Genomic DNA, 17,392 nt, shown 5'->3' on the forward strand with positions numbered 1-17,392 from the left:
GTTTGAGATGATAAAAGTTAGACAATCAAATTGATTATCATGAAATGATAATCATACTCAATTATTATCCATTCAATTTCAAATTTTATCACAACCTTCAGTTTCTAAGGTTGGTGGGTATTCATTGTTGTATATATATATCATTGAATACTCATTGCTAATAACAGGTAACAAAATATTATTCTCATGAGAGTGACTCTTATGGTTGTATGGTTGGGTTACCTTACAAGACTTTTTGTTCAACTTTATTTTGAAAAGTTCCAAGGAAAATGTTCCAGTCACATTTCTCTTAGAATCAACAGAAAAATCAACTATTGGTAATATTTTTTCATCTCATTATATCAATTGGGAAAGAATAAGAATCAAGAATCTGTAACATTCTTCTTAGTTCAACATTGGAAATTCTCATTAATATGGAAGAATAATAAATATATTTTCTTTCCATTCTTATATAATTCTCATTATATCGACTTTTATCATTCGATTTGTTCAAAGAGAAATCTTCAACTTTGGTGATATCATTTTTCATCTTCAGATCTTTCTCTTATATCCATGATGCTAAGAAGATGATACTTGAAGATAGAGAGAGAAAAAAGTAAGAGCCAAGAATTTTTCATCTTCTCTTTGAAAAATTTATCAACATGAGACTTGGAATTGTTCAAGTAAAATGCTCACATAATCTAAATGTGTATACACACACATAATACCCTCTACTCTGAATGTTGAAACATTTTTCTTAGATTAAATTGGAAAATTCTACTTTTTTCTCTCTCTTTCTTTCTCTTCATGGTTCTTTCAGCATTCTGAGTATTCATTTTTCCCACTTTTAATATCATGTACTCATCTCTCTCTCTCCATGTATTTGTTATCATGACTTTTTCATCCCACCCCAACATCATTATCATGATACAACAAATCTTTATATATTCCTACCTTGTAACCAATCATATTATCATAAACTTGAGCAGTGGGAAGGGTATGCAACATGAAAATTTCAACTTACTCTGTGGTTCAAGTGTATTAGTGCTTGATATAATATATTGGATAAAAAAATTCTTCCATGAAAAATGTTCACAAAAATATCTCTAAGAAAAACTCAGCAAACTGAAATATTTACTCATTCAAATGAAACTTGATTTCCAATTGATTATCATGATCAATTTTTAATTGCTGTTAATCAGTAAATTTATCATTAACATAATGTACTCCAACAGAATGAGTATCTCTCATGAATATATCCATGGATATGTTACTCACAATTCCCATGTGAATTTCCTAGTTTTCATGTAAAATTCATACACAGAAAACATTTATTATTATCCAATTAATATCCAACATGATCAAACACTTTCATGATCATCATGATGATTTATTAATCACTTGAGAAATGATTAAGTTAAACTTTGAAATTCACCTTGAAAATAAATGACAAATCTGATCAACTGGTTAAATTTACTAACCTTAAATTCAATTAATATTCTGACTGATAATCTGGAAGAATTAACAAAAAAAGTTCTGTCAAAGTTTTCGAAAAGAAAAGTTGAATGAGTTCGAGGAAGGAAAAGATGAAGAAAAAAAGTTCGATACAATTTTCTGAACAAAAAGCTCGAAATAATTATGATGAGCTCAGATGAGACTCTTTCTCATCCTCATCATGATTCTGTGTGAAAAAAAAAGTTCAGCTAACCAAGAAAAAGATGAGATAAGTGGAGCGATAATAACGATAACATGATAACTCGTGATGGCGAAAGAAATGAAAATAATATCAAAGAGAAAAAGAAAAGTGTAAAGAGAATAAAAAAAGTAGAATAAGAAAAATTTGATATTCTTTTCACATACAAATATTTTGACATTCTCTTTGCTTTCATGATCTTCCACCCCCAAGACCGCACCCTTTTCATCATCAGTATCATTTCAACTTCTTTTCTATTAGTAACTTTCTTTTCATTATTTCCTGTTCATCTTATTTTCTTTTCTATTATTTTTTTCCTCTCCATGACTTTTTCCCTCTTCCCTGATGATATATTCATCTTTTCTCATATTAATACAAACACAATAATCATCATCTTCATCATTCATCAGAATTTTATCTCCACCAGAATAAAACACTGATTCTATTCAGAAGCATATGATGAAATGAGTTAGAACTGATTAGAACATTTTATTTTCTCTTTTGAATGGTGCAGAAAAAAACTCTCTCTCTCTCTCAAATCGAGGAAGTTAACTAGCAAATACTATTCAATGGAAACGATAATCAAACATTCAGTTCTGGGACAAAGTTTCATGAACAAGGAAAACAACAACAAAAAGACTAACATTTGTCATGGAAAATGTTGAATAAAATATATTATAAAAAAAGTTGAAAATTCTGAATAAACTTTGAATAACCTTTTATTGTCATTCCCATTGAAATCATGGTAATGATATAATATCTCACATATACACACAATTGTAAATGTGATTATCATGTAAATTTGATTGCTCGGTGATAAAAAGAGAGAGATAAAGATAGACTCATGAGTGTCCATGAAAAAATTTGGAACAAAATTTCAGGGTAAAAAAGTTTTTCCATCAAGTTCTGAGCCAATTTTACCTTTCCGATTCAGAGGAAGAGGTTTCCCCTTTTCTTAAGCATCACCATGATGATCATCTTCAATTTACATATAATATATATTATTCAGCGAAAAATGAACATTATGATGATATTCATATAAAACTACAGAAGATGAACACTGAATACCCACCATGAGCTCAGATAACATTAAACTTGTTACCTTGGTAACGAAATGAAAGTGCTAATAATAATGATGATGATGATAATAATACATAAGACATTTCAATGAACAAGTAAACTGAAAATATCTGAAACATGATAATACTCAGGGTGAAAGTTGAATAATATTCAAAGATAAAGTTGAGAGAGAAAAAAAATTTTTTCCATCCAATGTTTATCAATGGAAACAATCATGATAATCTAGTTCAATGTATTAACTGTGAATCTTTTTTCATGATGAATGTCCAGAGATATGCAAAAGCGAAAACAAATATAATGAAAATATCAAATTTTTACTACGATTCTGGTTTTATTATTCATCTTTTGTTATCATGGATTCTCAATTCATTGATATTATATCATATAAATTCAGTTGAATATTCAATCAATCAAACTTGATAATAGTAATAATTTCAATATATATTGATAACAATAAACAAACTGACCAAGTTTGATTGGTCAGTAAATATTTTATTCTGAATGATATTCATCTTCATGGATGAATCACCATCATGATATTTTAACAACGATAAAATAAACAATTCCAATTGAATATAAATCTAATCAGATTGAGGTTATCATGATACTTTTTGTGAAGATTATCAATATGATAAAAGATGAAGAAATCAATGGTCACTTTAAAAGTCACATTTGATCATCTTCTTGACCATCATCATTCTGATGACGATGATGACATGATGATAAGAAAGAAATCAAAGAGAAGATAATAAAACTGTCAATAGAACTTTTTTTTTATGTTCCAACTGGGGAAAGATTAAAGTTTCATGGAAAAGTTCAATGAGATAATTCAGGAAACTTTAATCATTTTGATGGACAATGTAAAGATTATGATGAAATGAGAAGAGAAAAAAAAGAAAACTGAAAAATTGAAGATGAAAAATTTTCGATTGGTCAATATTGATTCTTCCTGTCCAGTGAAAAAGTTCAGAGCTAATTCTGAGCAGAACTTTTTTCCTCTCTCAAAAGTTTCAACAGATCTTGTAGCTTACCATGAAAATCTTATTTCTAAACAAGTTGAGTAAATAAATTCCTCCTCATGGTAACAACAACAATCAACAACATGGTAACTTGAATAATATCAGAACTTTTTTACAGGAACTTGCTCATTATTATTGTTATCGTCGTTCTCTTCATGATCAGATGATAAAAATATCAACATGAGATGAAAATATGAATGAATATGAGATTATATGAGATTTAGGATTTTTCTTTCTACCATTAAATTAACACAATTATGTTCAATTCTAATTGTTCATGTTCATCATTGTTACTATTCAGAGTTATTTACACCATGAGATAAATATATACATACATATGTATGAATATTATTATCAGAATTCAAGTTAGATTATTATTAGATTAGCTTTTCTTTTTGGTTAACATTCATGATGAACATGTTTCATGATAATATCATATTATCAGAATACAGAATATAATCAAACTAAGAGCAAAAAGTTAGATAAAGTTCAATGATAATAAAAACATTATCATGGATTAATATTATTAGTAAATAAGTTTCATTTGGATATTCAAATTCAGTGAATTCATTGAATCATCAGAAAATATGTTGATTAAATTACCAAAAAAAAAATGACCAATTAATGGATTTTGATTGTTAAACAGTTGAAATGCTCAATTGATGATCAATGATGAAAAAAATTAGTTTCATGATGAAAATTGAATCCATCAGATTAACTCATAATCTCACCTGATAACCACATTGTCATAATAATAATAAAAACCTAAAGCACTTATAAGATTATGAGATTATTGTTGTTATTTTGCTGGATGAGATGGAGATGAGAAATGATGACGATGATGATGATAAAGAAGATGAGGGAGAGAGAGAGAGAGAGAGGCATAAAAAAATATTCTCCATTAACTTCTGAAGTTTCATCTTCATCATCATCATGTTTATTATTGTTTTCCACTCACAACTTATATGATAGAGATGAAGATGATGATGATGCTGTTTTATATCAGTTTTGTTTGCAGTGTTTTTCATGATAATAATTCAGTATATCTTATGAACACACACAAATATGATTACAGTGGGTTTTCAGGATGAGGGTTCAAGTTATACTGAAGTAAACACAATAATCAAAAAACTCAACACATTAACATTACATGAACAGTATCATCATCATCATGATTGCCATGAAGATGAGCATTTGGTTTGTATCATGTTTTTTTTGTGATAATAGTTTCAAACTAATGGTGAACATTTTATACTTGGGTGAGTTGTTGTTGTTGTTGTTTTTTTGCTCCAGTTCTTTGGGTAAATTAAATTTATTTTTTCTTCCATCCTCATCCTCATCTTCATCTTCTTGGTTATAATACTTCATCTCTTCATCTTTCCTTAATCAACCTTTGATTAGATTTGTGCACAATTTACGATTTGTGATTAGGGTAGCGAAATTGCCTGATAGTTAATTGTGATTGATGATTTTTACGGGGAAGAAAAGTTTAAGGAGAGAAATTTAAATTCCAAATGTCCATTTATTGGGATTGGTCATTTTCTCATTTTTATCTGTGTGTAGTCATCTTCATGGTGATGATGATAATGATGATGATAACATTTAAATCACTACAAAGTCAATGATATTATTGTCCATTCATTTTTATGACCTAAATCCTATCATAAAATTTAACTACAATCATTAAATTTGATGATGATGAGGGACAAACATTTACAGGAAATGAGATGGACAAAAATCACAATGACAATCAACCATTAATCAGTTAAGTCCATTGAATTTAAGTAACAGTTTTCATTAATTACGTTGAAAATATTGTAACATTTTCATTAATTATTATTATTAAAGTTTTTTTAATGAATCAACTTTCATCTGATTATGTTGGTTGAGATTTTGTAACCTGCATATTATTTTGTTTGATTACTTGATGATTAGTGCGTGTATTTGGGTATTGATTACGGTTGATTAGGTTAATCAAATTGTTTCTTGTGATTTGAGTTAAATGAAATTGTTACAATTACAACAATTGAATGAAAATATCTCACTCATTTGGTGTAAGTGGTAACGGTGGTTACTCATCAAAGTGATAATTGTATTATCATTTCATTGATGATAGCTGATTGAGGCAGATTTGTTGTCAATCCAATTGAGTAAATCAAGTGGGTTAAAGTTGCTCACTCACTCTCACTCTCTCTCTCTCTTTCTCACTGGTCAAGCCTTTTCAGCTTAACAGACTTACCAAGATAATCCTCTTACATAAAAAAGGATAAACCTCTTATGGATTATTTTTTTTCCACCATAATCATTACCTACTCCTGTTCATTTTCACCTCCTTTTTTCAGATTATCTAATAATATCACCGGCATGATGATGCTGATGATGAGGATGCTGGTGGTTGTATTAACTGGGAGGCAAGAAAACCGAATCGAAAGTAACAAAACTATCAAGTTATTAACATCTAAATAATTACACGATTAATGATGAATTTTGTAGCATTTGGTTTCCGCTTTCTGATTCTGTGAACGTGATTCGACTTGATAAATAATATGAATGAAAATGTTACTTTATCAATATCATATCGAGATAATTATTAATGACACAATGTATCAAGTTTAATGTGTTACCATTGATATTAGTTAAAGAAAGGAAAAAATTTCCTATCAACAATCAGGTAACAAATTCAATTTCAAAATGGATTTAAATTGCTATTTTATTCATTCATATTCATGGGTAAATATTTTGTATATTAATCATTATCATGGCTAATTAATCATTATAGTGTCTGAATTGTTGATGATGGTGTTATTTTATTGATCTGATGTGATTAGGAAACTGAATCAACATCAATTTGAATTAAAATCCACGAATTGAAAGTCACTTGAGATTTGTAGACTTTTAGATTAATTTTTCATGTTCAGGAAAAGATAATCATCATTATCATCAATATATTGATGATGATGATGATGATGTGGTGTTTGTGTGTCTATGTGAGGGTGGGGTGGGTTTGAGTTGGGTTGGGTTGAAGGTGGAAATGATTATGATAATTGCAATTGACCAACTTTTTGATTGCAACAACAAACAACATCGAGTCAACATTGACTCTTGGATTGTTTATCCAATCCGATTACATGATAATCACCATCAACATGATTAACATATTAATCATAAATAATTCAATTGAATTAAGAGTAGGTTGACTTTATATCATCTTAATTATTCACAAGGATGAGGATGAGAAAAAGTTTGGAACTTTTTTTTTCTTTTCCATTTTTTTTTCGCCTCTTTTCATCATGAAACTTTTTCTCTCTCATTAATATCGTAACCATCATGTTCATTATATTTATCATGGTGAAGATAATTAATAAACTAATGGATTAAGTGAATATCTTAATGAATTTAGGAAATGTAACTCTTTTTTTAGTTAAGCTAAATCAACATGATCATGTTGTTGATTATTTCAGGATAATTAAGATGAGAACTGAAAAAAAAAGTTGAAAGATGAAAAGTAATTAACTTTGATGATTATAATCATTAGTTAATTTTTTTGTTCACTCTAAATGTCATTTCCTTTTATCATTATCATGAATTCATTTGAATTGTTCAAATCAATTGATATAATTTTTTCACTAATCATCAAAATTCAATTTAAATTGTTAACTTTTTTTTGCCACTTTATCTCCTGTTGATTAATTTACATAGAGTAATGATTAGAAAACGTGAAATTTGTTTAATTGTTTTCATTTTAATCATTAAGTTTGTATAATGATTATAATGGTAGAGTTAAATTGTCATGGAATTGAAAATAATTAACTAATCATTGAGGATGAGAAAGTATCACTTGGTTTGAATTGTGAGAAAATAAATCGATCATTAATTTTAATCTTGTAATTATCAATGATGATTAGCCAATGATCTTGATAATTTTAATGGTTAATTTCAAGTTAATCAAATCAATTGAAAAGGTAACAATGATTAAAAGGGAGAGAGAAACTATAAATTGAGATAATTAATTTTTCCACCATTAGATTGTTATTAATTTAATTTACATTAAGGGAATTAAGTCGAAATCGCCGAGATGATAATAAGGATTCTGAAAATTCATGATAAGTTTCCAAGAGAAAACAAAAAAATCTCATTGATTCTGAATGGAAATGATAACATTTCCTAAGAGACAAATTAACGGATCTCTGTTATTATTAGCATTGTTGTGTTGGAAAATAATTCTGATCATGAACATTATCATGATGATAATTAGCCGTGAGTCCAAAATAAAAACAGGAAATTACATCACAAAAGGAAATAGAAAGTAAAATGAAGATGAAAAAAAGTGAGATGATATTTTCCAGAGGACATTAATGTATAACCTTGATGAAAAATAAGAGCAACTTTTTTACTCATCATTTTTGACTCTATACTTTTGCCATCCTCATCTTCATCATCAAAAAAAGGTAATGGTTGCCTAAGGATCAATTCAATATCGACTGAAAAATCATCTCACAAATTGTATTGCAAACACCTTGATGAACGAGAGAGAGAGAGAGAGAGAGAGGTAAGAAACCCTCTCCCACTTCCATTTCCTCTCTCTGCCCACTCTCCCCTTTCATCATCTTTGTATCGTTTTTTACCTTTTATTTTTATCTATTACCAATGAGTATCTTCAATGTCCATCTCTCATCATGGTTTTTTCATCTTCATCTCTCTCTCTCTCTCTCTCTCTGCTATGGGAATAGTTCCCATAGCAAAAACATGTTTCCAGGGCAAAGATGATAAGGATGATAGTCATGATGATGATAATCTACTTTTCTTGAAACACCAAATAATAATAAAAATGATAATAGTTACAGAGACTCTCACAGATGAACTTTACTTTTTCAATTGCAATTACATCTTTGCCACGATTTTCATCTTCCTCATCATCATCATCTTAATACAATCTAATGATACATGATGATTATAATGCTTTTATCACTTACACATCTTGTCATCCTCATCATCACAATCATCATCATCATCTTAACTGCCATTACAATTTACTTACCTTGTTATCATTGAGATTTTTTTATTGCAAAGTTTTTTTTTACTCCAGCAATTAAAATGATAACTTTTTTTAAAAACACAAGAAAGTTAAATGATGAGAAGACATTTTAATAATCATTATCATCATTATTATCATCATAATGGTTAAATTGATTACTTTTTCTTGCTGCTGTTTATTAACATGGACACTTATTAACTAACCAACAATTAGCTGATTACAATTATTGTAATAAATAAAAAGTTATCTATCTAACTAATGGTAAACATTAGTCTCATATTAGGACATTAGTTTAATCTTGCCAATCATTTAAATTGTTGACTTATTGTTGATATTTACATTTGTTATCATTTAAATTACTACAAAATGATCATTTTAAATTGTCAATGATCAACTTAAATTGTGAGCGATCTGTTAGTTAACAATTTAAGTTTACATGGTTACATTTGATTGTTGCTTGAAACGGTTTTTTGCATCCAAGTGATGAGGATGATTGCTAATGATGGAAGATGATGAAGATAAAGATGAAGATGGATTTGAAATACATTTAAGTTTGAGAAAAAGATGAAGAGTAAAAAAAGATGAGGATGAATTTTTTTCTTCATCTTCATCATCATCTTATCTTCATGGTTCATGTTCATCATCAACATCTCTCGGTCCATTTACTTTCAAATCCCATGTGAATTTTTTTTCACTTGAATAGATTAACTAATCATCATCATCATCATCCTCATCATCATCAGTGATGAGGATAAAAAATTGTATGAGTTTGATATTAGATTTCAAATGAATAAGAAAAAAAAAACTTAGAAAAATAAAAAAAAAAGTTGATACAATTTACGTTTGCAATTGTAAACAATCAACTAATTGCAATAAGTTTACACCATTAATTTGATTATTGATTATCTTGTGATACTTTGAGTGTGCACAGTCAATTAATTTAATTGTTTGCCATTTGAAATGATAATAATTTATCAGGATATTCAGGATGAGATAGTTAATTTGTCCAATAGATTTTTTTTTATCATCAAGATAAATTGTCATAAATTGTCATCTAAATTGTTACATTGTTAACCTAATAAAAATTAAAGGTCAAATATTGATGATGATCATTGATTTTATCATGAGGATGAAGATGCTGAGTGAATTTATATATTATTTTTTTTAAAATCAATTTGTCAAAACGAGGATGATAATCATTATGATTAATTGTTGATTGTTGAACAAAATATTGATTGTAACTAATAATAATTTCATTGGAAAGTAAATTAAGTCAACTATGAATATGTTGTATCAATTACAATTACAGATTAATCAGCATTCAGATGAAATTAACTTATATGATTAGTTTGAAATTAAATTGTTACGCTTACGGGTGAATCATTATTATCAGAATTAGCTGAATCAGAGATTTAGATGTTGAACAATTTACTTTACTCGGCAACAATTAACATGATTATCATCAATGATCAACCCTTTAGGGGGTTAAAAGGTAAGGCTTTTTTTTCATCACGAAAAAAACTCAATATTCACCATGAATAATGAGCAACAATTACTTTTAATGAGAGAAAAGTTAAAACTCATGATGAAGAAAAAAAAGTTCTGACTTTATTATCATGAAATCGAAGAGAGGAAAAAAGTAAAAAAAAAAGACTCACGAATAAGAATTCAATGTATTAATACATTAAGGAAAGTTCTGAGAATCGATTCCTTATTTTTCTGAACATGGAAAAAATTCTGATTCTAATGGTGCTAATAATAGTGTTCTTGTTAATATATTATGAGAACAAGGTGAGTTTGTTACAATGAGAAGTTAATATCAGGTGAAGATGAACTTTCTTTTCGGTGAGTGGAAAGTTTCATGGAAAAAGATCATGATGATTTAGAAAAGAGTTTTGGAATTGATGAAAAGTAAACGAGCTCAGGTCAGAGGTTAATTTCTGCAAAGTAATATAGGGATTAATCTGCAAGGGAACATGGGTTTCATTCTGAATCAGAACTTTTTGAGATAAACATTTTATAGATTTAGTTTCTCAGGTTGAATTGAATTTTTTATCTTCCATGTTTTCGTGATGATCATGGGTTTGATGTAAATGGCAAAAGTTATATTGTGATTAACTAAATGTTACCAATATTTTACCTGAATAATGTTAACAATTTTCTTGGAAATTTGAAATTTTTATCATCAACAACTCCCTTTGGTTGGATTCAAGGGCTATAGTGGGTGTTAAGGTGTGAGGGATAACTGTGTGAGAGAGGATGATAAGGATGAGGATGCTGATGATGATGATGATGGTTGGTGAGGGTAAGATGACAGTTCAATAATTTGTTAAATTTTTATCTAAAATCATCAGAGCGAAAGGTAATCATGATTTCATGCTCAACTTGGTAACCGATTTTGCTGAAACTACCGAGGGAGATGAAGATAAAGATGATCAAAATTGGATAATCGATTTGGAAACGGAATCATTTGAGAGAGAGAGAGAGAGAGATGAAAAATATATGAATTGAAACTTTTTTATCCTGAACAATTTTCCAGAATTCATGATATCATTTTGAAACATTGGAATCATCACAATTACCTGGATTAATAATCATCACGATCGTCATGTTATTTTTAGGAAAATTTTCCGTAACCATGGTGTTAATCATTATGGATACAATTAATATCATGAAATTGATCATCTGACCGATGGTAATTACTAAATTATCATTGTGAAAATGATCACCATCATCATCGTCATGGCAACATAATAAATATTATATTAATATCAAAGGTAAAATATTATTCAGGATAAGGTTCATGAAATTGATTCATTAACTGATAATGATGATGATGATGATGATGATGGTCATCATCGCCATCAAGTAAATCACAGAAACACAGAAAATGATAATCTTGTTAACTTGTATCATCTTGGTCATCTTATTACTAATATCAACCTGAAATCTGAGCTTACCTTGATGATGAAGATAATAACTTGACCCTCAACCAAAAAGTAAATCATAAAAGTATCAAGGGAAAATTTCAGTTATCATCATGTTCATCATCATGTTTCCGATTCAGATGAAGTTATTGCTCATGATGATGATGAACATGGTGATGGTCATGATGATAACGATATGACAGAAAAGTCTTGTTGAGTTATGACCAGTCTTTCAATTACAAGAGGGAGAAAAACTCTTAGTTAACTTAATCAAATTTAATTCAGTTCGCTAGTTGATTATAATCAATAGTTTACTATGAAAAATAATCAACTGAGACAGAGACCTAGTTAATTAGCTAATTTGATTACCATCAGTTTAACTATTGAGTTAACTACATCAAGTTTTGCTTGTTCATCTTATTTTAAATTTAATTTAATTCAATTTATTATTCAACAATTTCCATTCCTAACCATTAAACTTTCAACATTAATGGTTAATCATAATCAATTATGGTTCAAGTCAATGAACAAAATAAATATAAAATGGTCAATTTGATTGTAAGTAAATCACACAATTTATATGATCAACTTTTCATTGATAATATTAAATCAAATTACGATTTTAATTGGTACATCAAAAGGGAAAGGGAAAGTTTCCAACAATCAACTGTTTCCGTTGATTTTATTATGTAACAATCAAGGAATCAAATTTTGTTATAACTACATTACAACCAATTAAGAGTTAATTGTAATCTTAATCATCTCTTTGGTTTAATATTTGCCTTCATTTTGATTGATTGATCATCTTGATCATCTTTTTGTTCATTGGCTCATTAAAAAGATTGTCAATCAAAAAATTAACAAACGATTAAACTTTTTGTGGGAAAAAAAGTCAAATACTGACCATTGGTCAAAGGTTGTAAATATTAACACAAAGGAGATTGAAAAAAAAAATGATTCAGGCTCAGAATCCATAACATTGGTCCATCAATGGTCAAGGATGTTCAGTAATATCCTGATGATGATAACGTCATGAATTAGATGAAGATAATGATGATCATGATGATGTACTAATGATAATGAAACAAAAGGATTTACCATGTAAGAGTAACTTGGAAAAGTTTATTTTCACTTTCATTTTATCATCATCATCATCATCTTAATGTATCATTATCATTATTTAATGATATCATGATGATGGGCAGGATAATGATGGAGATGAAACTGAATCATGAACCAGAATTTTTCATCATGTAAATGTTTATTTACCAATTGAAATGAATGGAGGGAAAAAAAGTTTCATTAGTTACCTTTTTGTTTTAATGGTTTTCTGGTTATTTAAACGTAGACATCATTAAACAATCAAGTTTATTGATGGATGAATAAGCAAATTAGATTAGGATGAGGATGATTAACATGATGATAATCATCATAATCATCATCATCATCAAGGGTAAATATTACTATTTGTTACAATTGGAAATTAATTTCCAATTGCTATTCATTTACATTTCAATTGAAACTTTCCATTAATGATTATTATTGTTTTCTAAAACAAAAAGTTACTTGTTTTCATTATTATTACACAAATTAAGATTCAATTTAATTGGTGATTTAATTTTAAATTGTTTCATTATGATGCTTTCATTTTATCTGGTTAATTGTTTACAATCAATTTTGTAAACAATGTTAACAGCTGATGATGATAAATGAAACTATCTCCTGGATCATCAATAATATTAATTGTTGTTACTCATTTGGAAATTAGTTTTAAAAGATTTGCAAGATTAATTAACTAATTGTTGTGAATAATTTCTAGCAATTTAGTGAAATTTCAAGTTTTTATTAGTAATCTTGACCAAGGTAACATTAGTTATGCTAATGAGCTTGACCATCAGATGACAGGTCTGATATTTTCTGTTTATATTTTCATTATTCAAACCAAGAAACTTCCGGATGACAAAATGATGATGATGAGGATGATGATGAGTTGGTTGTAAAGGAAATACATAGTGGTCAGTATCAATCAACTAAACGCACTTCCGATTGGTGAGACAATATCACAAAAAAAATTGACCATCGAGATCAGAATTTAACTGATTACAATTGCAAGCAAATAAAATCAATTGTTTACCAATCACTTGTATTTACGTGTAACAATTAACAATATCAAACAAAATGAGAGGGAAAATGTTATCATTTGAATTGCGAGCAACTGATTATGATAAACACTGACCAATGTCCAGTAAAGTTAATGCAACAAAGGTAAATTTTACTAGATTACCTTGATTAAAGTGATTGTATTAATCTAAGAGATGATTTTTTGAGGCTTTTTAAATTATATTGGAAATAACAATTTACCAAACTGGAAAATCATTCATCATTTATTGTGAGTCTATCATAAAGATGAGATGAGAGAGAGAGAGAGAGAGAGAGAGAGATTGTAAATCAACTCACCTTTACAATGTAACTTATTACAGGTAATCAAGGTGAAGAAGGTAAATTGTTGCAATGGAAAAGAAAATTTTATTTTCCACCTTAACATCAATTGAGAAAAAAAGAAAGAAACAAAAAATGATTTCGAAAGCTATTTAATAGTAGTAATAGTAAAGTGTAGTTTTGTTTACCTGTAAAAATGGACACACAGGTAAAAGCGGAAAAACTAAGTAGCCATAATGATGATTATAAGTAAATTGTTGTAAAAAGAGTTGAAATTGAAAATTGTAATGTAATTGGTCACGATTGTAAATTGTACTTTCGTTAATGGTATCAGACAAATTGCATTTTGCCCTGAGGGTGATTTTCAAGTTACAATCTAAAGGATAAAACTATGGACGGTAGTGGTTGGTTCAACGGTTTAAGTGATGATGATAATGATGATGAAGAAGAAGAAAAAAAAATCATCATCATTCCGATGATATTATCATGTGGAGGCGATGCTACATTATTGTGATGATGAGAAAAGGGGTTATTATGTAAAATGATGATGATCATCATCATTATCTTCATCATCTTCAGAGTTTCATATTATGCTGGAGGACAAAGTTTCATTATCATTTTGTTGTTGTTATCATCAGGATAATTATCATCATCATCTTCATGATAATAATCAACATGGGGAAGGTCAGTGATCGTCCATGGTCATCGTCACTTTAATGTGAACTTTTTGAAAGATTTTCTCTTTTCTTCTTCATCTTCTTTGATTTAGTTTAAATTGTTTACTAATATATTGATTATGGTAATTAACTTGTGTACATAATCAATGGGTATCTCTTTGTTGGTAACTGAATTAGGATTTTAATTTGCTTTTGATTGGAATCGGAAATTTGAATTTAAAATTAAACTTAAATTTACATTGGTGTCAAATGTTTGGAAATGATGATGATGATGATCATTTTTTATCTTCAACTTGTCATCCTCATCATAAATTACCATGACAATGGGAAGGGATGATGATGATCAACACAGGAAGATGATGACAACATGTTCAATCATCTGTTGACCGTCATCCAGTTTCCTGGAAACTTTGATGACCATTTTTTTGTTCATCTCATCTTCAAGTTACCATGAAAAAGGATGAAGATGATGAGGAAAATGATGACAGGTAAGTTTCTCATCATCTTTTCATGATTATCATGATAATAGGTAAAAGTTAACATTCTGATTTAAATTCAATTGTTATCATGAATTATTTTTCTCTTTTTTTTTCTTCTTTGCTCTTTCTCTGACTTTTCAATTCTGACAAATGAACAAATTTCATCATCAAATGGATTCTGATAGGAATATTATTATTCCATGATAATTGTATCATGAAAATTTCTAATGGATCAAGAGGAAGATAGAAAAAAAATATGAACTTTTTTCTTTCTTTTCGCTTCATTTCCGTTTCCATAAGAAATCATCATCATCAACAACTCAAACCTGAGGATACAAATGGAAAGTTTCAAATTGAAGTAACATTGGTAAAGAAAAAAGTTCTACACGAGTTCAGATCAATGTTTCGATAAAATTTGCAACTCTTAGTTCAACTTCCGGTTTCAACTTGTTCCACGGAAATTGAATAGTAATTTCCGTTCTCTTCTCCTTCAAATGGTTACATGTTTCTCTTGTATCGACATTTACATTGATAAAATACTTTCCATGATACGAGATAATGTCAACATCGATGATTGGAAGAAATCAATTGATAATCAAAATCGATATATTAGTAAATGTGTTCGAAAGATTAGAACAAAGTTCTAATTTCTTTTTTTCTTCTTCTACAAAGTGAAAAAGATTCGAATTCGAAAAATTTTGTTAATTAATCAATCAACTTGTCCATCGATTCAATTGATCAAAAAGGGAAAAACATTAATTTGATTTAAATTGTTTACAATTTTGTCGCCAATTTAATATGTTGATTTAAATGTAAACAAATCAACAAATCAACAAATCAATTGGTTTTTGTATCATTTCAATTGTGATAAAAATAACAGTTGATAAACTATAAAAGTGTAAACAATTTAAATAGTAATTGTTAAATCATTATATTGATTAGTTACTACAGTTTATTGACAATTAATAGCATTGATTTTGTTCACAAAGTCAAGTTATTATTTAATGGTAACAATTTAAATCAACTGATTAATCAAATGATGATAATGATGAATGTATTATGTTAATGATAAGTAAAGCATATGGACTAATGGATGATGATGATAAGGATGATAAAAATGATGAGAAGAGCAGAAGGAGAGAGAGAGAGAGAGAGAGAGAGATGAAGATAAAGAGCGAAAAGTTTTATCTTTTCTGTCGAAATCGTGTTATCAATGGTTCTAATCGAACTGTAATCTTGTTAGAACTCGAGACTACTATTAACCGTTAACATCCATTGATTATCATTTGAAAAGTAATAATAAAAAGCCAAATGTTGATGGGGAATAGAAAATGAGTTTGGACAAAAATTTTCTTTCGAAAATTTTTTCTTTTCGGTCTATCCCCCTCGTCGAACTTAAAATATCTAAAGTTCTAATGCTATTTTGCGATTATCATTCGTCTCATCTTATGGTTATTTCAGGGAACCGGAAGATATGGATGATGAAGATGAGAAAATAATAGTTGTAATTATGAAATTTTGAATTAGAACTTTTTTCAGTTTTAATTCGAGCAATTTGAATGATCTCTTTTCATGTTATTAAATGTTCACTTCTAATTGTCAACAACTTTAATTATTTCGGTTTTTTTTCCTCAAGATTTTCTTGGCAATAGAATTTTATTTTTTCTTAATTGCTGCTAATTGTGTGTTAATTAGTCGTATTTACTTGATGATAATTAACTCAAATCATTATGGTTTAAAGTGCAAGTAGAAATTGAGATTTGAAAAATTTTTCGAATTTTTTTTTCTCTCTTTTTCCAATATGTATTGTGGAAAATAATTGATTGTAATTAGGGAATTAATTTTCTTAATTGTTGTTGCTATTTCTTACCTGTCATCATATGCAAAATCAGCGTTAATTGTGTTGATATAAAGTAATATTGAAAGAAGAGCAATTAATCCGTAATGTTTATAATTAAGTGTTGACTGATTGTTGAATGTTAACTTGATCAAGTAATTTAAAATTCTCGATTGATTATCACAATTAACTAGATCACAATCAGTTGATTTAATATTCAATTGTTG

At 28.3% G+C, this 17,392-nt stretch overlaps 1 protein-coding gene across 1 annotated transcript in view; it reads right to left on the reverse strand.

Annotated features, from left to right (window-relative positions):
* LOC128385471 (protein O-mannosyl-transferase TMTC2-like) overlaps positions 1 to 17,392 on the reverse strand; it is a 39,787-nt gene that overhangs the window by 21,536 nt on the left and 859 nt on the right. The window contains 1 exon segment of the mRNA XM_053344339.1: positions 17,199 to 17,392. Within this exon segment, the coding sequence (XP_053200314.1) occupies positions 17,199 to 17,392 (194 nt within the window).

This window comes from Panonychus citri, unplaced genomic scaffold (genome assembly GCF_014898815.1).
Source record: "Panonychus citri isolate SS breed McGregor unplaced genomic scaffold, ASM1489881v1 Contig00049, whole genome shotgun sequence".
NCBI lineage: Eukaryota > Metazoa > Arthropoda > Arachnida > Trombidiformes > Tetranychidae > Panonychus > Panonychus citri.